We start from the raw sequence: 23,706 nt of genomic DNA, 5'->3' as shown, positions 1-23,706 counted from the left end.
AAGTGACTAAGTGCTCAGCTGGCGTCACAAGGGTAGTTTCACTATCATACTCTGGGTTTGTGTCCCTGGCACTCATAAGGACAGATTTCATCCCTAGCACTTTTTAAATGTTAACTTTTTTTGTCGAAGTTTCCTTAATGCTAGCTTCTGCTTTGCTCAATGCTAGCTATGCTTCTCAGTCCCCATATTGTCACATGCCTTCTGAAAAGTCAAACCAAAGTAACGTCCCTAGTATGGAAACATCCTCCATACAAGCCCTCAAGGCCCACAATAATGTCAGGATATTATACTCGTACGTTGACTTTATGTAACTCTTTTTCTGATGGATGATCACAGATTTGATTGCAATGGTCGTCTAATAGCCAAACGATGGCTGGATCATGGATGATACTTCCACAGCTATTCAAGAACTGTCAACAGTTTTTTTTATTAAATAACATTTTAAGGCTTCAGTTCAAGTCACATAAATTTTTATTCTAAAATTGTTTTTTTTTACTGTAAAAAATAAAGTGTAAAAATTGTAATGACATGAAATGAATTTTACAGTTTCCAAATGTGGTAACTACTCAATGTATTCTGTTTTCAAAAGTTTTTCATTTATGTTTATCTAACATCCTGAGATTATGCCTTTACATAATGGGAGTTTCCTGGTCCTACTTAAGCTGCCAGGTTGAGATAATTTGACTCATATCCACTCCAGTGTTTTTTCAAGAACATACTGAGTGATATTTCTGGGCATCTTTTATCTCTGCCTTCATTCATCCACTGCTTTTCACATATCTGCTGTAATCTTGTAACACAGATGATTATGAGAACGAATCCATTACTCATTGAGGTTGGAACGAGATGAATATTGTGCTTGGCCCTACGCCTATCTGTGCACGCAGCTTTTTTTCGTTATCTGTATAAACTACACCTTTCGAACTCGGGACCTCAGCGAAGTCTCGATTATGCTTCGGCAATAGCCAATCAGGCTGAGCCTATAGACTCGCCTACTTGTAGTGATGTCAGTCCGGTGGTGACATCAGCACCTCGGACCAGCGAGGCTCCCATTCACCGTGGACAGTTCGGGGACAGCGGGCGAGCCGTGCTTCCCCGTGACCAGGCCCCGTCCAGCGTGCCGCACCCTCCAAGCTACGCCCCGTTTCTAAGTTTTCAACGGGATGTCACTGATGTGCTGCTGAGCCAGATCAACAACACGTCGAGGGTGCAGTTTCTGAAACATGTTTTGTTTCTATTATCTCAAAAAAATTGTTCTCTCTCTTCACGGTGGCATGTCGGGAAAATGTGACAATGAACTACTACTCCAGTGTAGCTACTCAGTATACAGTATGCACTGTGTGCACGCTTTTGTGTGTGTGTGTCGTGGGCTGGAATGTAAACAATGAAAGAGTGTATTTTTATCGGCGCAGCGGCTCCCCGCTCGGACGCAGGAAGGCCCTTCCCAACTATTTGTTCCAGAAATATGCAGCTCACACAATGGCCACAGACCTTGAGCAAACCCTCGGAAAGTTTGCCTTTTAAATACCTCTCCCCAGCGCTGGTCCCCCGTCTTTGGTTCCATACGGTTGACGTATTAAAGTTTGCTCAAAGTTTTCGTTTCGCCGCAGAATGTTGGTTGTTAATGTCAGTCGGGCAGCGCTGCTAAATAACAGATAAAAATATAACGTATAATATAGAGTGATGTCCTTTGTTCTCCAACACGTAAATTGCCACGCTATCGTCAGGACCTGCATGAATCCGGGCCGTGCTGCCTCACGTGCCGGACAGAATGCGTCGCTGGCCACCGTCTCTCTTGCGTTATGTGGCGATCCATTTATTTTTCATATTTGATCTTATTCCACAGCTGCTTTGCTTTAGGACCCCACAAATGATTTGTACTTTTTCCCACACCGGCAGGGTGGACTCTCCCCTCTTTTTCTTACTCCCCCGCAACATCACCAGTACAGCACCGTGATTACTTATCTGTAAAAAAAAGTTAGAAAGAATGATGAGAGAGCGCACCCAAGCTTACTGAAATCAGTTTTTGATTCGAACAACACGGGTGCGTTTCGGTAGAACGCCTTCGTCAGCGTTCACATCCGTAGCGTAAGCAGCGAGATACTTCTCGTGCGGAGGTCATATGACATCATAATTCTTGAACCAACAGCAGAAACAAATCACAAAATAGTAGAACGGCCCAAAACGGTCACGGTAACACAGAGATGGTGCGAGAAGTGTCAAAATTACGAGACTGCAATTGACCCAAATTCATTATTTGGCCTTCGTGTTAAGTTGAGCAACGTCGTGCGATAATCTCGCCACATTTCGCCCCCCCGCGAGCAACACGTGTCCCGGCGTCTCACTGTCCTGCTTATTGACAAATCTTGGGACTGGTGAACAGCAGCAGCCTATTAGCTGATGACTGGCCGATCGATTGCGTGGCCAAAGGCGGGGCAACAGCGAGGAGGCGCACACAGGAACACCTTTTCATGTAAATACGATAAGAAAGATCCGGTATCGCTGCTGTTATGGTTCTCAAAGCCGCCCCCGAAAAGAGAACCGTCCTCACTAAGGGACGCTGACACCTGGAGATTCATTCTGCAAATGCTTCCAAAGGGAGGACTTCAAGAATGACTCGATGTAGCGTAAACCGCGGCGACATCCGCTTTTCCGCTCCAGCAGGGGATTCCGTTGTCAAAGGCCTCGTGGACGTGAGCGCTGCAGATGCCTGGGAGTCTCTACGGAAGCTCCAGAGACACTTCTGCTTTTCAGAGCACGTGGTGCCGGAAGCCAGCAGATCCACGAAACACACACACACACATTGCCTGAAACCGCTCATCCCATACGGGGTCGCGGGGAGCCGGAGCCTAACTCGGCAACACAGGGCATAAGGCCGGAGGGGGAGGGGACACACCCAGGACGGGACGCCGGTCCCTCGCAAGGCACCCCAACCGAGACCCGAACCCCAGATCCACCGGAGAGCTGGACCTGGTCCTACACTAAACACATGTATGTACTGTACATAGACAGGATTTGCTGCTAACCTCGGAAGTAGCTTGTGGTTTCTAAGCCTCTGAACATCTGAGCCTCATGGCGTCAGGATACCTAACATGACACCCTCCCCCATCCCACACTGCAGGTGGGATTCAGTTAATGAGACATGTGACTAATAGTAAACACACAGGCAAATTTCAGAACTGGTCACGGGGCAATGAAGACTCCTTTGTGAGACTATGGTGAAACTCCTGTGCCAGGGTTCCAACCCCAACTGTCCGTTCAGGTACTGTACCTGCCTGCACCAAGCGGCGTTTGTTTGCTTAAGATAACAGTGTTTGCTTTCCCTCGGAGTCATCTCCCTCCCAAAAAAGCCCCCTCCCTCCCCACCTGCAGAAAAATGGTCTTCTGTCAGGATCATATGCGGACTTCAGACTTTCAGGCTGTTTAGCTGATAAGCAGGCACAGCTCGGTTTTATATTTTTCAAATACAGGCCTATAAATAAAGCTGTAAAACTATACCGTGCTAAAATGATATTAGGTCACAGTGTTCAGTAGCACCTGTTCAGCTCAATTCCTCTGTTTTTTATGCCAGCTCACATTCTAATTTACTCAACAGCCGCACTCACCGTGCGAACAGATGATGGTATTTGCTTAGCGTGAGCCCCACTGAGGTTTTTCCACTCTGAGCTGTGGCCTCCATCACTGCTGCTTGGGGGGTGGAGGGTTTACAGAAGTTAAAAAAAAAAACCACTGAATGGAGGAAGAGTACTCCTCCGTGAACCGCCACCTTATCGTGGTGGAGGGGTTTGAGTGCCTGAATGAGTCCAGGAGCTATGTTGTCTGGGGCTACATGCCCCTGGTAGGGTCTCCCATGGCAGACAGGTCCTGGATGACAGACGAGACAAAGCGCGGTTCAAAAACCCCTTATGACAAAAAAATCAAGGCGTCCGTTTACCCCGCCCGGTATGGGGTCACCGGGGCCCCACCCTGGAGCCAGGCCTGGGGGGGGGGCTCGCATGCGAGCGCCTGGTGGCCAGGTCTATGCCCACGGGGCCTGGCCGGGCTCAGCCCGAAGCCACAACGTGGAGCCGCTCTTCGGTGGGCTCACCACCTGCCGGAGAAACCATAAGGGGCCGGTGCGTTGTGATTTGGGCGGTGGTCGGGGCCGAGTGCCCGGCCGACCCAAACCTCGGGCGCCAACTCTGGTTTTTGGGACTTGGAATGTCACCTCACTGGCGGGGAAGGAGCCTGAGCTGGTGCGGGAAGTTGAGAGATACCGTCTAGATATAGTCGGGCTCACTTCCACTCACAGCTTGGGTTCTGGAACCACTCTACTCGACCGAGGGTGGACTCTCCACTATTCTGGCGTTGCCCAAGGTGAGAGGCGGCGGGCTGGTGTGGGCTTATTAATAGCCCCCCAGTTCAGCCGCCATGTGTTGGAGTCTACCCCGGTGAATGAGAGGGTCATCTCCCTACGCCTTCGGGTCAGGGAACGGTCTCTCACTGTCGTTTGTGCTTATGCGCCTAGCGGCAGTGTAGAGTACCCGGCCTTTTTAGAGTCCCTGGGGGGCGTGCTGGAAAGCGCTCCCACTGGGGACTCTGTCGTTCTACTGGGGGACTTTAACGCCCACGTGGGCAGCGACAGTGATACCTGGAGGGGCGTGATTGGGAGGAACGGCCTCCCTGATCTGAACCCGAGCGGTGAGTTGTTATTGGATTTCTGTGCTAGTCGCGGTTTATCCATAACGAACACCATGTTCATGCATAAGGGTGTCCACCAGTGCACTTGGCACCAGGACACCCTAGGTCGGAGGTCGATGATCGACTTTGTAGTCGTTTCTTCTGACCTTCGGCCATATGTTTTGGACACTCGGGTGAAGAGAGGGGCTGAGCTGTCAACTGATCACCACCTGGTGGTGAGTTGGATTCGATGGCGGGGGAAAAAGCTGGACAGACCTGGCAGGCCCAAACGCATAGTGAGGGTCTGTTGGGAACGTTTGGCGGAGGCCCCTGTCAGAGAGGTCTTCAACTCCCACCTCCGACAGAGCTTCAACCAGGTCCCGAGGGAGGTGGGGGACATTGAGTCTGAATGGACTATGTTCCGCTCCTCCATTGTCGGTGCGGCTGTTCGGAGCTGCGGCCATAAGGTCTCCGGTGCCTGTCGCGGCGGCAATCCCCGAACACGGTGGTGGACACCGGAAGTAAGGGATGCCGTCAAGCTGAAGAAGGAGTTCTATCGGGCCTGGCTGGCTCATGGGACTCCTGAAGCAGCTGACGGGTACCGACGGGCCAAACGGAGCGCGGCTCTGGCAGTCGCCGCGGCAAAAACTCGGGCTTGGGAGGAGTTCGGTGAGGCCATGGAGGAAGACTTTCGGTCGGCCTCAAAGAGATTCTGGCAAACCGTCCGGCGACTCAGAGGGGGGAAGCGGTGTTCCACGAACACTGTTTACAGTGGAAGTGGTGCGCTGCTGACCTCAGCTGAGGATGTTCTCGGGCGGTGGAAGGAGTACTTTGAGGATCTCCTCAATCCCTCCGACACGCCTTCCGTAGAGGAAGCTGAGGCTGGGGACTCGGAGGGGGACTCGTCCATTACCCTGGCTGAAGTTGCTGAGGTAGTCAAAAAACTCCTTGGTGGCAAGGCTCCGGGGGTGGATGAGATCCGCCCCGAGTTTCTCAAGTCTCTGGATGTTGTGGGGCTGTCTTGGCTGACACGCCTCTGCAGCATCGCGTGGAGTTCGGGAACGGTGCCTCTGGACTGGCAGACCGGGGTGGTGGTCCCTCTTTTAAGAAGGGGGACCGGAGATTGTGTTCCAACTACAGGGGGATCACACTCCTTAGCCTCCCTGGGAAAGTCTATGCCAGGGTACTGGAAAGGAGAATCCGACCGATAGTCGAACCTCGGATTCAGGAGGAGCAATGCGGTTTTCGCCCTGGCCGTGGAACACTGGACCAGCTCTATACCCTCACTAGGGTGTTGGAGGGTTCGTGGGAGTTTGCCCAACCAGTCCATATGTGTTTTGTGGACCTGGAGAAGGCATTCGACCGTGTCCCTCGTGGCATCCTGTGGGGGGTGCTTCGGGATTATGGGGTTCGGGGCTCGTTGCTACGGGCTGTTCGTTCCCTGTATGACCGGAGCAGGAGCTTGGTTCGCATTGCCGGCAGTAAGTCAGACCTGTTCCCGGTGCATGTTGGACTCCGCCAGGGCTGCCCTTTGTCACCGATTCTGTTCATTATTTTTATGGACAGAATTTCTAGGCGCAGTCAGGGAACGGAGGGTGTCTGCTTTGGTGGCCGCGAGATCTCGTCTCTGCTTTTTGCGGACGATGTGGTCCTGTTGGCTTCATCAAGTCAAGACTTGCAGCGTGCACTGGGGAGGTTTGCAGCCGAGTGCGAAGCGGTGGGGATGAGAATCAGCACCTCCAAATCCGAGGCCATGGTTCTCAGTCGGAAAAAGGTGGATTGCTCCCTCCGGGTTAGGGGGGAGTTGCTCCCTCAAGTGGAGGAGTTTAAGTATCTTGGGGTCTTGTTCACGAGTGAGGGAAAAATGGAGCGGCAGGTCGACAGACGGATCGGTGCGGCGTCTGCAGTAATGCGGTCATTGTACCGGTCTGTTGTGGTGAAGAGGGAGCTGAGTCGTAAGGCGAAGCTCTCAATTTACCGGTCGATCTACGTTCCTACCCTCACCTATGGTCATGAACTCTGGATCATGACCGAAAGAATGAGATCGCGGATACAAGCGGCAGAAATGAGTTTCCTCCGCAGAGTGGCTGGGCGCACCCTTAGGGATAGGGTGAGGAGCTCAGTCACCCGGGAGGAGCTCGGAGTAGAGCCGCTGCTCCTCCGCATCGAGAGGAGCCAGTTGAGGTGGCTCGGGCATCTGTTCCGGATGCCTCCTGGACGCCTCCCTGGGGAGGTGCTCCGGGCTTGTCCCACTGGGAGGAGGCCTCGGGGCAGACCCAGGACACGTTGGAGAGACTATGTCTCCCGGCTGGCCTGGGAACGCCTTGGGGTTCCCCCAGAGGAACTGGAGGAGGTGTGCGGGGAGAGGGAGGTCTGGAGTACTCTGCTCGGACTGCTGCCCCCGCGACCCGGCCCCGGATAAAAGCGGAGGAAGATGGATGGATGGATGGAGGAAGAGTCATTACTAAGCATCCACCCCAACCGTGTTTCATCATCACCGTGGAAACGTCACAGCGGAAACCATCACTCCCACATGAGTCCAATCAGAAAGGTCACCTGCTCCTTGGGTTCGAGAGATGATACCTGAGATTGTGCTGAGATATGAATATATACACAAGTATGTGAAAGCCACAAGTAACATATAACCAGCACTCAGTTTAACATTGTAATAATACACAAAGGTGTCTTGCTGAAGATATAGAAGCCAAATTATTACTTTAAAATGTCCAAGTTTCTAAAATGTCTTTTCCACAGCTGTAATTATTTCAGCAGTGAAAATGTTGGGAAACACATTAATATTAAAACTACCTAAGAAATACAAAAAAGGCTAAGACTGTGCTATATATCATTTTTTTATTAAAACTCATGGGCCAGTAGGGGGCCTGGTGGTTAGAGTCAGTGTCTACTTAAAGGATGCAAGTTCAAATCCCACCTCCTGCTACAGAAAATGGGTAAATATTTGTATCTTATACTGTATGTTGTTTTGGAGAAAAGCATCACCTAAATGTATAACTGATAATATACATTTTTAAGAAAGTGTGAGTCTATAAACCTCTTTGTACTTTATATTTTTCTGTGGCTACCAAATAAGTTTTTTTTTCTTTTTTATGCTGAATATTTTTTAATGTATCACAAAGTATTTGTAAAAGTGTATGCGCTTCTGTGGGCTTTCTGACAAGTAGTTTTGCTGGAAAAATTCCCTCGGGCCTCTTTCAGAATCCAAGGGCTGGGCCAGGAAAGGGCTCCATTGTTTGTCAGGCTGCACAGATGACATCAGGGAGCCGTTTCCTGTCCGAGCGAAGACAAGCTGCGGTCACACATTCCAGTTCCTCTGGGTCCCCGGTGGCGGTCCTTTGGGAAACAGAACCCTCTTTCTCACCGGACCGTGGATGCGAGGTGTGCGCGATGGGGATGCCTCAGCTCACCGACAGCCTCGTATGAGCACATAGGACACTTCTCATACGCCATCAAATTAAAACTGACGTCAAAAAATATTTTGGATTTAATTTACATTTCCACATACACCATTCGCGTTGTGTGTTGTTGGTTTCAACAACTGGCTTGAAATAACCACGTATTCTCGGTGAAGAATAACCACTCTCTCTAACCACTATGTGGTGAAGGTCTGAAATACATGCGACACTGTATCAATACCTCTGTACAGCAGAATGTGAGCAAAAGCAACATAACGCAGGCAAATTACTGATATCCCACTTGTAATATCATAAATCTTAACATTTCTATCTAAGCTTGAAGGACACTTGGATGAATGTAAATACCCTAACAGTTGGAGGAAATGTATTTTTCTCATATTTTGCTGAAGAATACACATTAATGCCACACGGGTCGATATGTACCCCGTTTCTTGTTATAATCAAGCAGATAATGTGGTGTGACGTTGATATTATATTAAATACACAAATTTTTCTGAGATTGTCAAAAAGGATGCCGCAGCTCCAGGTACACATTACATCATACATCATATAGTCAATATCTAAGGTTGAATATAATTCATTGTTTTCTGAGCAGTGCCTCCAATATTTAAGCTGTTTTGTGCATCATTTATATTATTCACAGTCTTCGCATAGCAGATGTTGGCGTGAGCGTGAGGACAGGACTGGAGCACAACACCGGTACGCTTTACCGAAATTTCGTGGGTACATGGAAGGTTTGGAATTTGAACGCTATCGGCCTTTGCAACGGACGGATAGATGATGAGAGATTTGCATAGTCAATACCCGCACGGTTCTCTGGTATCCTCAGCCTGCATGTTATTAAACAGTGCGTGTTATTAGAAAGTGTTCAGCAAGTGCGAGATCCACTCTGGGAGGATCGCCGGACTGACTGGCTCTCGGTTGAGCCGGTAAACATGAAGAAGGCAGATTCCAAAGCTGTCGAGGAAAAGTGCCTTTTCGTGGCATCTTTGTGCCGAAAATACGTATCACTTTTATATTGTATATCCTAATATTTGGTAAAGTTGATAAATGAATTAGGGAGGACGGTGTGGTTTCTGGTCACTATCAGAGAGATGATTCTAAGATGGGTCATTGTCCTGCTGTCTGAAGATTCTAGACAGGTCACGTTGCTGGAGCTCACAGTCCATGGGAAGAAGGTGCGGTGGATGTCGACGAGAGGAAGAAGGCGAAAGATGAGGAACGGGTGGAGCGGTGCCGCTCGAGAGGCCATCTAGATGGTTGTGGATGAGGAGAGGTGAGCCTTGGGTTTAAGGTGGTGCCACCTGGATTCAGGCTGGAGTCCAATCAACCCTGGTTAGGTTTCCAGAGTGACGGTGTCCAAAATGGAAACACCCAATGACCCCCAGGTGAGATCACTGATGATGCATCCAGGTGCTTCACAAGACATGGGTAATAAAAACATCACCACTAGGTTGCTGGTTCGGTTAATGTTTAATTCCAGAGTCTTTTATGTCCTGCTATTTTTATGCAGAAGATAAACTTGTGATTATAGTGCCATAAAGTTACAGAGACATTGCCACACCTCATATTAGTGCCTCCTGCTTTAAAGTTTGATTTTGCCTTTTGTGTTGTTTGCTGTTCTTATGATGATGATGATTATTATTGTTGCTAATGTAAATATTATTAGGGGTGCGTGGTGGCACAGTGGGTTGGACCAAATCCTGCTCTCTGGTGGGTCTGGGGTTCGAGTCCCACTTGGGGTTCCTTGGACCGGACTGATGTCCTGTCCTGGGTGCGTCCCCTCCCCCTCCAGCCTTACGCCCTGAGTTGCCGGGTTCAGCTCCGGTTCCCCGCGACCCTGTCTGGGACAAGCGGTTCAGGAAAGGTGTGTGTGTGTGTGTGTGTGTGTGTGTGTGTGTGTGTGTAATCCTAATGTTTATGCAAAATAATAATAATAAACAGCACAAAAAAGGCATAAAGGGGAAAGACTGAATGCAATGTAACTAAAACAGGGGGTAATAACATGAGGGTCCCAAAAACTGTACATATTTAATTGTCTTAAACATTTCACTAAAACGCACTATCCATTGGGTCTCGAACGGTGTATTTTTGAGAGGTAAAGTTCAGGAGACCTGTTTGTAAACAAGATGTTTTTAAAAACTGCCATTCCTCAGAATGTGAAGTCAGCGCCGTGGTCCAGGTGAGAGAAGACGGCGCACAAAGATCTAATGCCATCTCCTGTTGGCGTGGAGAAGAGCGCATCCCGCGTCACCTGTGAGAGCTCCCGCTGACGTCAGGTCGCGGCACGACCCCTTGCGCACCCGGGCTGGGCCCACGCGCGTCTTCACACAGGGACCGTGCTCCGGAGCGCCGCACGGCCCTGTTTCAACAGCGCCTTGACGCCGTCGCTGAGTACACGGAGGCGGGAGACGCAGGAATGCGCTTCACGGCGAAAGGGCCTCCGTGACCTCGCGGCGCGCGTGTCCTGCCGGGCCGCACGTGGACGATCGCGAGTAGCGTGGCGCTCCCGTGGTGGACGCAAAGGCCCGCCCCACCGCGGGGGGCTCGTCCTGTTTTCCGTTTCATCGCACCCCACCCCCTCCAAGAGTGGGGGTGGGCTGAGACTCCATGGCCTTTCCTTTCCTTTCCTTTCCTTTCGCAAGCTGGGGGTTGGGTGGAGGGGGGGGGGGGCGGTGGTCTCCGCGTACAAAGGCGGCGCCCCGCAGCACGGCTCCCCAGTCCCGTCCGTGACCGCGGAGGAGCAAGATGTGTTGGAGGAGCTTCACGAGGTGTCTGGGCATCGCCCTCATACCCCTGTCTGTGTGCTGCATCGTGGCCAATGTCCTGCTCTATTTCCCCAACGGAGAAACACGGTATGCCAAGGATAACCTCCTCACCCGGTACGTGTGGTTCTTCTCGGGGATCGCAGGAGGGGGTCTCGTGGTGAGTAAACTCTCCTCCGACTCGAGCAGCACGTCTCCCGAGCCTTCGTACGCGGCAGGTCTTGCGAAAAATGTTCAAAAGAGCCGAATGGTGTTTGAAGGCGCTGTGGGACAGCAGGCGGCAGAGTGGTTAAGGACACTGATTTGTACCCTGAAGGATGCTGGCTGAACCATCATGGCTCACCTCCAGGATTGAGGTCTTTGGAATCAGTTCTTCTGGCATTTTTCTACTAAGTTTTTATGGGGTGGGTGTGTTAACCCCCCCCCCCCCCCCCCCATATCCGGCCTTGGGGCCAGAACTGACTTAGGGGCAGTGTTTTCATTTTCCACCATGCTCTAGTACTCTTTAGCGAGGAATTTACCGTGAATGTGCTCCAGTAAAAAGGCTGAGCTGTCAAAAGAAGTCAAATTCCATAAATTACACTGGTAGACTCAGATAAGAAACACTTTAATAAAAATAATAGTTTGCTTAACTTTAATAAATAACCAAATAAGGTTAATTAAGGGAAATTTTATTATTATTATTATTATTATTTCTAAATCCTCTGCTAGGGTAGCATCCTACTAAAAATAGTTATTCTTGCAAACAAAACACGGCCTACACTTTATAAACGCGACATTGTATCTTGCTTTGGAGAAAAATGTCAGGTTATTATATCAAATAATGTATCACACACACAATGTCTACAACCGCTTGTCCCGGCAAGTCGGAGCCCAACCCAGCAACGCAGGGCGCAAGGTGGGAGGGGACACACCCGGGACGGGACGCCAGTCCACTGCAAGGCACCCCAAGCAGGACTGGAACCCTAGCCCCACCACACAGCGCTGTGCCACCGCGCCCCCAAATAGTATATTTTTTTGAAAATGCCAGTAAAATTGGAAAGAAACATAGATGTTGGTAGTGCCTCCTAGCAGATCTGGTGAAAATGGCAGCCCGTCGCATATCAAAATAATCCTGAATAATGTAGAACGACGTCACGCGTCAACTGTCTGCGCTGCACTACTTATGTTCTGCCACAATATTTAAACATGAGCTGAGCTCCTTCAACATCCCAGCCCGCAGTGGAATTAAAAGCGAAGTTTGGTGTGAGTCGGAAGTCCTGATTTGAGACAGCCGCTCGCTGCGGGGGGCTTGACGCGTGTGGCTCTGCCTGCAGATGATACTTCCGGCCGCCGTGTTTATGAACCTGGGGGACTGCGACGGCTGCTGTGGGAACCGAGACTGTGGGAAGAGCTGTGCGGTGAGTCTTGGGGTCAGAGGTCGGGATTGGGGTTGTCCTGGGGTACGATCAGCGTAGCCCCCCCGACATCCCGAAAAGGAGGCCGCCGCAGCACTGTGGCAACGGAGTGATTCCGTCCGCTTCCTTTCTTCTTTGTTTCTGTCCTCCCCAAGACATACATTTCTATACATTTGTATATTTACTGAAAAAGCAGCAAAGGTTAAGTACGGGGGAATGTGAGTGTAGGGGATAGAGCTGCTGCCTTTGGACCCAAAGGTTCCAGGTTCGATTTCCAACTCCAGCTCTAATACAGTTGAGCAAGGTATTTACCCTAAAATGCCCTAGTAAAATTGCCAAGCTGTATTAATGGGTAAATCACTGTAAGTCGCTTCGGTGAAAAGCATGAGATAAAAGTGAGTATGTGGTTTGAAGTCAACTTGGGGTGAATTTTACCACGTGGGTTTAGAACCATGTTGCTAGTAGTCAGAATGTCCCTGTGGATGAATACATGGCTCTGCATCCAGATGCTGGGCTCCGTGGTGGCCGCCCTCATTGGACTGGCCGGCGCCAGTTACTGCTTCGTCGTCTCGGCCTTGACGCTCACCGAGGGACCGTACTGCAGGACGTCCGGAGACTGGGGGTACCCGTTTGCGAACCAGAGCGGAAAGTAAGCTGGCGTCTAAAGCACACGCGTGCCATCATGTAAAACCAAGATGCGTAAGTGTGATGGATGAGAGCACGCGACTCACCGGTGACTCTGTGGGCGCTCAGGTACCTGACGGAGCGCAGCACGTGGTCCCTGTGCCAGGAACCGGCGCACGTGGTGGAGTGGAACGTCACCCTCTTTTCCATCCTCCTGGCGCTCAGCGGCGTCGAGGTGCTCGTCTGCGGCATGCAGGTCATCAACGGGCTGCTGGGGGGGCTCTGCAGGGCCTGTTACCACAGGAGTCATTACAGCCTGAACGCCTGAGATGTCCACTTGAGAGGATAAACCCCCCCTCCACGTGGGGCCGTTCCACACCAGACCTTGGGACGACCCCTCGGCCCATTTCCTCGCCTGCTGCAGGCGCAGATGGAAAAAGTGACGCGTCCTCTCGTAGCGTATCTTGTTTACAGCACAGGATACGAGAGCAGCTCGCTTTGGTGAAAGTGCGACCCTTCGCGAACCAACCGTCCCTTGTATTCATTATGAACCACCCCTCATGCATTCACAATATTAATGTGCTAACATCACTAAACTGAAGGTCTGGGTCTTTCGCAAAGGAAATGTTGTACCGTACAAGTTTCTCGATGTTCCGCAGATGTTGTCTGCTTTATCTATATCTGTTTCAAATTTTTAAACATCTGAAAATTGCATTTTATTTTTTTATGTTTTGCTGTCTTTAATAAAAAAAATTTTTTTTCTTCTTACCACCTGATATTGACTACTTTCATGCTGTGCAAACACAACCAGCAATTTAGGATTTATAATTATTAGTAAAAAAAAAATATGTCCTTTCATTTATTTACTGGTTATTTATGGTCTGAAAAGGCTTGGACACAGCTACAATAAACAAAACTATTTTGTAAGACTTTTCATTTAATTTTATTTTAACTTGAAGTTACATCAGAATTAAAGCTACTTTAAAATGACTGAAAACAAATATATGTTTACTCCTCAGCTGAGACTGTAAATATGTGGTGGCACATTTTTCATCTTGCTATTGATCACCGGTGCTCAGGGACACCAGACACAAGCTGTAAACACTGTGGAGCTGAGCTGAATTAGTTTGTCTCTCACTCGCAATCTTTTTGTGCACTTTACTGCCATCTAATGGTTCTTTGTGTAGCAACAGGCTGCTTTCTCTCTGCAGCAGGTGGAAATTTTTGATGGAAACAACCGACCAATGTCAACAACCGCTCGTCTCAATCAGGAGTCTAACTCAGCAACACAAGGCAGAAGGGGGAGGTAACGCACCCAGGACGGGACGCCAGTCTGTCGCTAGGCACCCTAAGCGGGGCTCGAACCCCAGTCCTGCCACACAGCTGGCACTGCCACTGCGCCCCCCAGCGATAATTGGAATTGAATGAACTGGACACTCTTTGAATCTTTAAAAATTCGTAACTCAGACATTCATAATTGAGGGCGGTATGATGGCACAGTGGCACGGCGGGTTTGGCCGATGCCCACTGTACGGTGGGTCTTGGGTTTGAGTCCTGCTCGGGGAGACTTGCGACGGACTGGTGTCCCATCCTGGGTGTGTTCTTTTGGCCTTGTGCCGTGTTGCCGAGTAAGGCTCCGGTTCGCCGCGACCCTGCTTGATGACAAGCGGTTTTTGACAGTGGATCGATGGATGGAAACATTCATGACACGAGGGGGTAATGTGCGTAGAGCCATGAGAAGGGCAACTTGGATCAGCTGCAGGCCACCGAATGTTGACCGAGTTCCATACAGGGCTGTGTTGGCGGTCCGGGTTCAGGGTTCATCATCTCCACTGTGGTGGTTAAGGCTTCAAGAGTGCAAAGACATAACAGTAATACCGCCTGCAATCTCACAGTGTCTGAAGCTCCGGGATTTGCTGATCTGAGCTTGTTTGTACCCTCACTGTCCGGGAAAGACAAACACAGTGTCCGTGTCACCTTTGATCCCACGAGCGCAATAGGACATTCGCCACTGTGGACAAAATGTAAGGATGGACTTCTTCTGTAGTTCTGTAGCAAAGCAGAACTGCATGTATACATGCAAATGTGTTCAGGTTCCCTAAGAAGGCAGCAGGGGGCGTGGTGGTTAGAGCTGCCACCTTGGGACTTGAGAGGACAGGTTTGAATCCCATGTCCTGCCGCCTCGTACCCTGGATCAAGGCACTTACCTGAATGACTGCAGTAGATGCTACCCTGCTGTATGAAGAAATAAATAGCCATGTATCTTAGCACTGTGTTGCTTCGGACAAAAGTGTCTGATAAATAAATTTAAATGTGGTTTTAATAAAGTTGTAGCGTTATATTTATTATTAAATTATATTCGCAAGTTAGCGTCAGAGCCGTCGTCTTGCGTTTGAACGGCATGGTTTCCAATTACTGGTAGTACCCTGAGCATGGTACCTACTATGCAGTGCTCTAGTAGAAATTACCCAGCTGTGGAAGTGGGTAAATAACTGTAACTAGCCTAGTAAACAAGTCAAGGAATGGATGAAAGCAGAAATCCAAGGTGATACTTGATAACCCCAACAGTGGCTGATCCAACAGTGAACCGACTTCATGTAACTACCTATTCCATCACGTCGGGCACTTCCCACTCGAGTGGGCTCCCCCCACAGTCGGAACGAATCGTGAGTGGAAACATCAATGGGACGTGGCAAGAGAGAAAGGAAGAAAGAAAAAGAAATTCTGCAAGTGCAGTTCTTTATTCAGCCAAAGTGTGTTTCCATTCAGAGACATTGCATCATCTGACTGAATGACACCGTGCATCTCAGCCTCACAAGCAGAGCCTGGCGGGGAAGCTCTCATGAACCTTGAACCTTTTCAGTTTCATAGATGGGAATCGTTCCTTCATCATGATCTTCATCGTGGTGGACTCTACCTCCGTGAGGGGGTGGGGGGGGCTGTTGGCTCATCAACTCTTTCTGAGGATACGTCTCCATTAAATTCTGAGATTATTAGCTAAAACCGGATTGAAGATCAGAGGTGGTGGAGGTGGAGGTGGTGGTGGGGGAAGGGAAGGGAAGGGAAGGGAAGGGAAGGGAAGGGGGGGGTGGGGGAGGCTCCACTGAGGGGATGTGTCAGTAAAACTTGACCTTTCCAGGGCAGTGAGGCACCAATGCTTCCACGGGACCCACAGGGGCATGTGTGGGCGCTTGGGGAATCCCTACGGTCTCGCGCTTCACCTTGGGAACTTCGGCAGACTCCTTGGACTCGGACAGCAGACCAGTGGCGTCGGGGTCATGGTGCTGCTTCAGATGGTGGTGTCTGACGCCGTGTGGGCCGTGCTGATGGTGATGAAGGTGGTGGTGCTCATGATGGTGCAGGTGGTGGGGAGCGTTTGGCTGAAGCCCAGGAAAAGCAAGTTGAGTGCACTTTTCCAAAGCACCGTAACGTTGCTGACACAGACTCAAAGCGGCAGGGTTGGACCTTATGAGGCACCAGCTGTGAAATCAGCCCAAAAGCCTGAGAAATACATGAATTACCACATTCTCGAAGATATTGCAGTCAACGTCGACGTCATTGCCGACGGTCTTAGCGACACAGAAACCGTGGCGCTGAAAAAAAAAACACATTTGGCATAAAACTCAAGGAAGAGCAACGTGGAGATCATCACTTGAGATGCATATTGAGTGAGGGGATGGTGAAGATGAACGTTTTGACCGCTTGCTTCCAATCTGCGTGACTAAAAGCAGCTCCCTCGCACCTTTCATTGCACCGCCCATCACGAGCCTCCCTCGCCCATGTACTTACAGCCACGGTGTGGTTGAGGAAGACACAGCTCTCCTTCTCGTTCACCGTGCAGTTGGTCTCCACAATGGCAAATTCAGCAAAGTACCTGTGTCCACCGCCTACAACCTAAATTCCAAGTGCAACAAAAGTTTGAGTTATTAAATGTTTGTCATCTGGCTATGACTGGAATTGGTACTCTTCTGTTTTTTTTTAATTATCGTCATACAAAACGGGTTCATGCAAGCGATGATGGATTCCGACCTGGGCGGAGAGTCTGGTGACCTCCAGCAGAGCAAAGCGGGCTTGGTCTGGGTTGTCCGACGATTTGGTGTTGTAGGCGATCAGGGATTCAGTGACCAAATCCAGACCCTCAGTGTGGTTGAGGTGCACCATGTCGATGCAGCCGAGACACATTTGTTCCCGCGAGTCTGGGTGTCGTGTAAAAAAAAAAACGATAATGCAAAATCACAAAGGAGTTTGACCACACACTTCCATCGTGTCCTACATGAGCTGTAGGGTCTGCAGACTTTCGCTTGTCCAAGTCCGCTAGCTGAACTTATGGTCTGGATGAAGAGATTATTTTTCATAGTAATGTCAACCATGCACCACGACGGGGACACGAAGCATGTGGAAGAGCTACCTGGCTTGGTCTTGCACTTGTAGGCCTTGACAGTCAGCACGTCCTTCTCTTTTGTCAGAGCCACGTCACAGTCGGAATCGACGTGCTGGAACAGGTAAGAAAAATCCCTTCGGAAAACCCATAATATTCACAGGGTGTGTATCATGACATCAGATGAGAAGAACTTAACAGGAGGCAACAAAAAATGAAGCTGCAGAAGAATAAGGGGCCAAAATGGATGCAATAAATCACTCAGAAACAAGAGGAGTTAACACTTCAGAGAGGCGTTACAGTGAAATTTTCAGTATTTATACGTATGTATCTATAAGATATGTAAAATATATTTATACAATGACATCTTTTTTACATGAACTACTTGTAATTAATGACATATTTCTAAAACTGGGCAATTTTTACTGTATCAGTTCTGTGTAAGTACCTTGATCAAGGGTTCTACAGAAGGACCAGGGGTTCGAACCCAAGATGACAGCATGGGAGCAACTGATCAGATTTTATGGTTGATTAGCTTGCCTAGGCGTAATATTCTATTTGACTTTTTCTAAGCGCCATTTTACCATTAAGTGCTTTTCTCTGACAGAACAGTTGGCTAGTGGGGTTGGATCTAGGACGTGGCAGGTGGTCTCAAGCAGGTCCACTTCCATGAGGTAGGTCTCTCCACCATCAGGCTGTAGGAGACGTAGGACTGTGTTAAAGGCTGGGCAGAACGAATGAGTTAGAAATACCGGTCCCTTCTCAAAGTGAAATACCAAAGAAGGGAAATAAATTCTAAATTCTAAATGAATAAACTCATTATACGACCACCCGAAAAGCAGGTGGCATAACGGCTGAAGTTCTGGCCTTGTGATGAAAAGACATTAACTCTTTGCTGGTTGCTTTTTATGAAAGCTTATGATAACCAGCAAAAACTGGTAAAACGAAAGTATTATTAAAAATATGTAAAAGTTCAGAGTTTCTGCAAATATATATTCTAAATACACACCATACTGAGATATCGAACTCCGGTCTTAGGTAATTTTTTACATATAAATGGCAGGGAAACCCTTACGGTCCCTTTCAATTATGTGTAAATTACTGCACCTGCCGATGCACGGCGTGCTGCTCACCTTCTCGATGATCTTGATCTCATCAATCTGGTTGAGGATGAACTTGTAGCCATGTTTATGGTGGGAGTTGATGTAGTCCTGGGCGATCAGCGCAGCCTGCTCAACCTCGGGGGAGTCGCAGGGTGGCCGCCGGATATTAGGGAGGACCTGCGCCCAGGCCCCGGCCAGGAGCCCCAGAATCGCAACGGCGCCCAAGGTTCTCATGGGAATGGCTGGCGGTAGCTTCCTAGTGGCAGGGAGGAGAGTGGGAGCCCTGAGTGCCGAGGGAAGAAGACAAAAAGACTTGTGTCTCCTTCCCTAGTATTTATAGCCGATGACCGGTGGGGGCAAAAGCAGTCACCTTGGCGCTCCTTTTGCGTAAGGTCTGTGGACTCATCCCAATGTACACTGAAACTTACTGACACATGAACTTTGACCTAAACACACACTAAGAACATATTGATTTTTCTGCAGCATTTAGTCTGCAGTGGGGTTTGCGTGAATAAAATTACAGACACAAAAATCAGACACTCGTTGCTATTTTATTTAGGTGCATCTGAACTGTTTAGTCTTTTCTGCAAGTATAGATGTAACAGACATAAATTGCATTGTACGGCTTGCACGACCACTGCACCTTAGGGCAGGACTTTGCGTGTCTTAGTGTAAAATAGATGAGAAGGGGGCTGGACACCGGTTTTCACAAAGAGCTCGGAACAACATTTTATAAGGTTCTGCCGCTTTTTGTAACGGTTGAAAGCATATTTTGGGTATGCGTGTTGGAAGTCTGACAGTGTCTGGTGTTTTTCTCAGGTTTGTTTTCAGTCTGAGGAATTGTTTTCATCGGCGATCTACATCAAAGTCAGTCAAGCCATCGGCGAAGCCATAATCACCTTTCCTAGAAAACCAATACTAATAATAAACAATAATTCATGAGCTGAGCTCGGCAGTTTATTTAGCCGTCGGTATCTTCCTACAGTTCCCCTCTTCTTTCCCTTTTAGTAAAGAAGATTTCCACCCCAATCTAGAAAATGACACTCGGACATATTTACTATTAACAATAATTGTAGCTATCTCACTTTCAGAAGGGCTGACCATGAACTGGTGTAATGACCTTTTCTATCATCTCATTATTTGTGCATTAATCCACGCAATTCAGATATTGCATAAAGTCAGTAGGAGGAAAGTCGGGGCGTGGGTATTAAGTCTGTAGGAAAAAAACCCCGTTTACATTGTGGGCGTCTATAGATGCTCACTGATTACTTGTGTACGGTCAACAGTTATTGAAGGGTCAGTCAGTCACACAGCACCGATTAAAAAAAATAGATTTTTCTCAACCCAAAAAAGTGGCGTTGCAGTTTTTTGAAGACTCGGATATAGTTTTCCAGTTTTATCTCTATCTGTATACCACAAACTCGTTTTTTTCTTTTTTCTAAACCATACTACAGCTATTTACTCTGGACATTGTGGAATAAAAACAAGTTCTCGCCTTCAAAGTGCAAGTCACTGGCAATCAGGACATGACTTATACAAATGTTATTGCCACTCAAAGCAAAAACCACATATTTTGGTATTATGAATATGAAAGTATGAGTCTGAAGTTGCAGTAAAGTCTTAATAATGACCAATGCTCATAACGGTGAGCAACGTCTTCTTACGTAATTTTCAAAAATTCCTTTTTTTTAAACACTAAAACTTTTGATTCTTCATGAAACAGTGGATGGGACCAGGCGCACCTTTCAGGCCAAAATGGATGCAGCTTAAATGAAACAACCCGAAAATAGCAAATTGGTGTATCGATAAATGTTCGCAAGCAGTTTTATGAAATTAGGACATAGGTACGAGTCCCCAGTCCCACTGTGGTTCCCCTGGTTAAGGTAAAGCTGTATAAATGCAAAAATCACTGTAAGTAGCTTATCAGACATTTCGTGTCTTTTTAATTTGAAAATTAAAAAAAAATGAATTTTTGAAATAAATATCAGAGGGAAGGTCCACACGTCCACTGTTTCTGCAAAGGGTGGCGTAAGGATTTGGACGGTCCCTGGCTGTTCTGCTGTTCGGATTCGGTCACTGTCAAGACGGAGAATTTCCTCGGTTTTACTTCTCCGCAACGTACTTCGCAAGGCTGACTCCTGCGTAGAAACACAAAGCAAATTTACGGCACCTAGGGGTGAAATATTTCACAGGACACCTCAAGGCCTGGCTTGCATTTGTATCAGTCAGTGCTGGAAGCGGTTCCAATGCACGGACCCCTTTGCCGAAACGGACGGCATTGTTTCTTGGTTATGGACTGGGAACTAGGTTTCTTTTCCTATATCTAAATACCGCATTATACTGACTGCTTGTGGACATTATCCTGGCATTAAAAACAATTTCCCCCCCACAAGCCTGCAAAATATGAAAAAATAATGTTTTGTCAGAGAATGCCGTGCAGGGTTCCCCATGCATTGCCCTCTCGGGGGCCTTGCCCTATGGGCTGTATGGGTGCTATGTTAGTTCTTTGTGCAATGTGTGCTTAATGTGTGCATGCCCACACAGCTGCCTTTTGCTGATACAACTATTCTGCACGACTGCCCGGGTTTTGACTTTGTCTAACCTACTGAAAATAACATAGAACTTTGGCCCTTAAATATTTACTGCCTCTTTTTTATCTTTTCAAATGGAATTTGTGGAGGAAAATTTGTTGAGCGGTGGGTTTCCTGTTGTAGCTGAGCTATTAAGCGGGATGGAAATTTGGAATTTGCCCCCAGACTGGCCATTCTGGAGTACGATGGCTACGGAAGTCTGGTTTTCAAGATGGAATAGAACAGCGTCCGTGATTCACTGCGATGTAGCGGGTTGCACCGGTGCCCCACAGCAGGCTGCAGATTTACGTGTGGGCTCACATCCTGCTAAGTCTGTGTAGATTTCGCATGTTCTCCCCATGTTTTCATGGGTTTCCTCTGGGTGCTCTGGTTTCCTCCCATGGTCCCAAGACATGTGTTTCAGGTCAGCCGGTGACTTGCGTGTGTGCTTGTGCGTACGTGTCTATATGAGAGAATGAGTCTGTGTGATTGCCCTGTGACGGACCGGCATTTCATCCGGGGCGTATCCTGCCTCACACCCTGTGCTTCTGGGACGCTCTCCGGACTACCTCGACTGCACTCAACAGTCGAATATTAATGCTGGAGTTCACTGGAGTTCTACCGCTAGGGTGTATCAGTGTTCTTGAAGTTGTTTATGCAATATTTATTTCACTGACCATAGGAAAAGATCACTGAGCACTAGGAATATAATATAGGGTGACAGGTAACATAACGGTTTAAGGAACCTGGCTTGTGGTTGCAGGTTCAAGGCCAAGGAGCAGGCTGACTGCTGCATTAAAACTTCTCAAAACGGGGAAAACCCTGAAGGCACAAAATTACATTTACTTCTTTTGCAAACCGTTTTCTCCGAAGTGACTTCCAGTAAACTCTATGTAGTGTTATCAGCCCACACACCTTATTTACCGTGGTGACTTACACTGCTGGATACACTACTTACACTGGGTCACTCATCCATACATCAGTGGAACACACACACTCTCTCTGTGTCATTCACACGCTATGAGTGAACCTCAACAGCATGTCTTTGGACTGTGGGAGGAAACCAGAGCACCTAGCGGAAACCCACACAGACACAGGGAGGACATGCAATCTCCACACAGACTGAGCGGGGATCGAACCCATGTCCTGCCGCACCACCCAAGTGCTGTGCCACCGTGTCACCAGAAATGCTTACCAGCAGTGGATGAAACTGAAAGTGTCTGATAATCACCCGCAAGACAACCATGGTCGTCTTTGGGATTTTATAACAAATTTAGCCATTTTTGGCGATCAGTAGTGGTCTTAGTCTCTTATGATCTGCTCCGTCTCCAAATTCTCGTGCTTTTACACGTACGCTAAGTTAATTCATCTTCAGCAGTTTGACGGAATTTGAGACAACGCAAACAGGCGATGATAAGCTGCTCTTCGGAGTAAAATGATGCTGGATTGAGTACAAAACGGATACTGTTAGATGGACATAAGTGATGGATTATTAACTACAAGTGAGTTGATCTTTAACCTTTAACTTCACTTTGCTTCTGCTTCCTTACGTTTTGAGGTACTGCAGTGTTTTGCATTATCCAACAGAGGGTGTCCTCATTCTTTTGTAAAATAGCCGTTTATCGCGGTTCAGTGGTATTTGGGTCTCAAGTTTACTTAAACTACAAATATTTGTGGAAAAAATACGAGACAAATATTATTAACGATTCCTTCAGTTAAAAATGCACATAGATGATTGATAACCACAAAAAAATTGTAGAATGTAGACAGAATTCCTCTACGTTCTGCAGTTCAAGTAGTTTACATTTTATAATTTCCCGAAACCAGACCATTGATTTTGTCCACTCAAGGGGACAAATGTTTTACGTGGATCTTCCAAACTGTAAATTTTACAATGTCAAGTTATAATGTACCTTATAAATGGCATTATATACTTTTAAATGATACCACATGTTTGGGGGTGGGGCTTGGACAACTTATTAGAAACTGTATAAATGTATCAAAAATATATTTGATACTTCTGAAGAGTTTAAAGAAATGAACAATATTGTCGTTATTAATTAGGCCTATGATTTTGTTCAATCTGCGAACACTTGTACTTTGCATGTTTTTTTTTCCTGGCAAACGTCTGTCAATCAGTTAATGAATAATGACAAGCTGAACAAAGTGTACACTATATTTTTCACTTTTTTGAGCCGAATACACATTATTGTGCTTTCCACTAACGCTGGCTGAAACATATGTCTGAGCCGTGTTTTCAGTCGTAAAAATATTTACAGCCATAATACACTAAATCCAATAAACAGTGAATTCCCGGAAAGTTACTCACCTGGCTGCTTTCTCAAAAATATGACCGGCTAATTAAATATGGTCATAAAAGGCTGTTGTTCATAGCAGATATTTTAATAACCAATTGACTATGCTTGCAAGGTAGTTAAAATTTACAGGGATTCAATAAGTACATTCTTTATTAGAACAATATGCTGTAGGTGAAAGAGAAGTCCAAAGTCACAATGTTTGCCTGGGACAGTACCGGCCTGTTTCTTCCGCAGTGGGTAACACGGGTAGGTGAGATGGTGAGGGCGAGCGATGAGTGATGGGTGAAGGGATGATGAGCGATTAGTGATAGACTCGTGATTAATTATGCATAAGGGACCATGGATGAAGGGTGGTGGCGGACGATGTAAGCGACAACAGATGGACGATGGATGACGGGTGACTGATGACACGATTATGCGTAAGGGATGATGGATGAAGGGTGATGGATCGCAACAGA

The 23,706-nt window shown here is 47.8% G+C and overlaps 2 protein-coding genes across 2 annotated transcripts; one reads left to right on the top strand and one right to left on the bottom strand.

Moving 5' to 3' along the window:
• Positions 1-10,779: 10,779 nt before the first annotated feature.
• LOC108921526 (transmembrane 4 L6 family member 1-like) lies at positions 10,780-13,615 on the top strand. The gene is made up of 4 exons (XM_018731016.2): positions 10,780-11,018; positions 12,175-12,258; positions 12,762-12,904; positions 13,009-13,615. The coding sequence occupies exons 1-4, from the start codon at positions 10,842-10,844 to the stop codon at positions 13,205-13,207; spliced, it is 603 nt and encodes a 200-aa protein (XP_018586532.2). The 5' UTR covers positions 10,780-10,841; the 3' UTR covers positions 13,208-13,615.
• Positions 13,616-15,764: 2,149 nt separating this feature from the next.
• Positions 15,765-18,677, bottom strand: ahsg2 (alpha-2-HS-glycoprotein 2). The gene is made up of 7 exons (XM_018731052.2): positions 18,391-18,677; positions 17,842-17,952; positions 17,288-17,372; positions 16,909-17,075; positions 16,669-16,773; positions 16,401-16,472; positions 15,765-16,259 (listed from the first exon to the last, which is right to left on the bottom strand). Exons 1-7 carry the CDS (start codon positions 18,592-18,594, stop codon positions 15,996-15,998), a joined length of 1,008 nt encoding a protein of 335 aa, XP_018586568.1. The 5' UTR covers positions 18,595-18,677; the 3' UTR covers positions 15,765-15,995.
• Positions 18,678-23,706: the final 5,029 nt, after the last annotated feature.

The sequence above is a fragment of the Scleropages formosus genome, chromosome 25 (genome assembly GCF_900964775.1).
Source record: "Scleropages formosus chromosome 25, fSclFor1.1, whole genome shotgun sequence".
Lineage (NCBI taxonomy): Eukaryota > Metazoa > Chordata > Actinopteri > Osteoglossiformes > Osteoglossidae > Scleropages > Scleropages formosus.
This window is presented reverse-complemented; position numbering and strand designations above follow the sequence as displayed.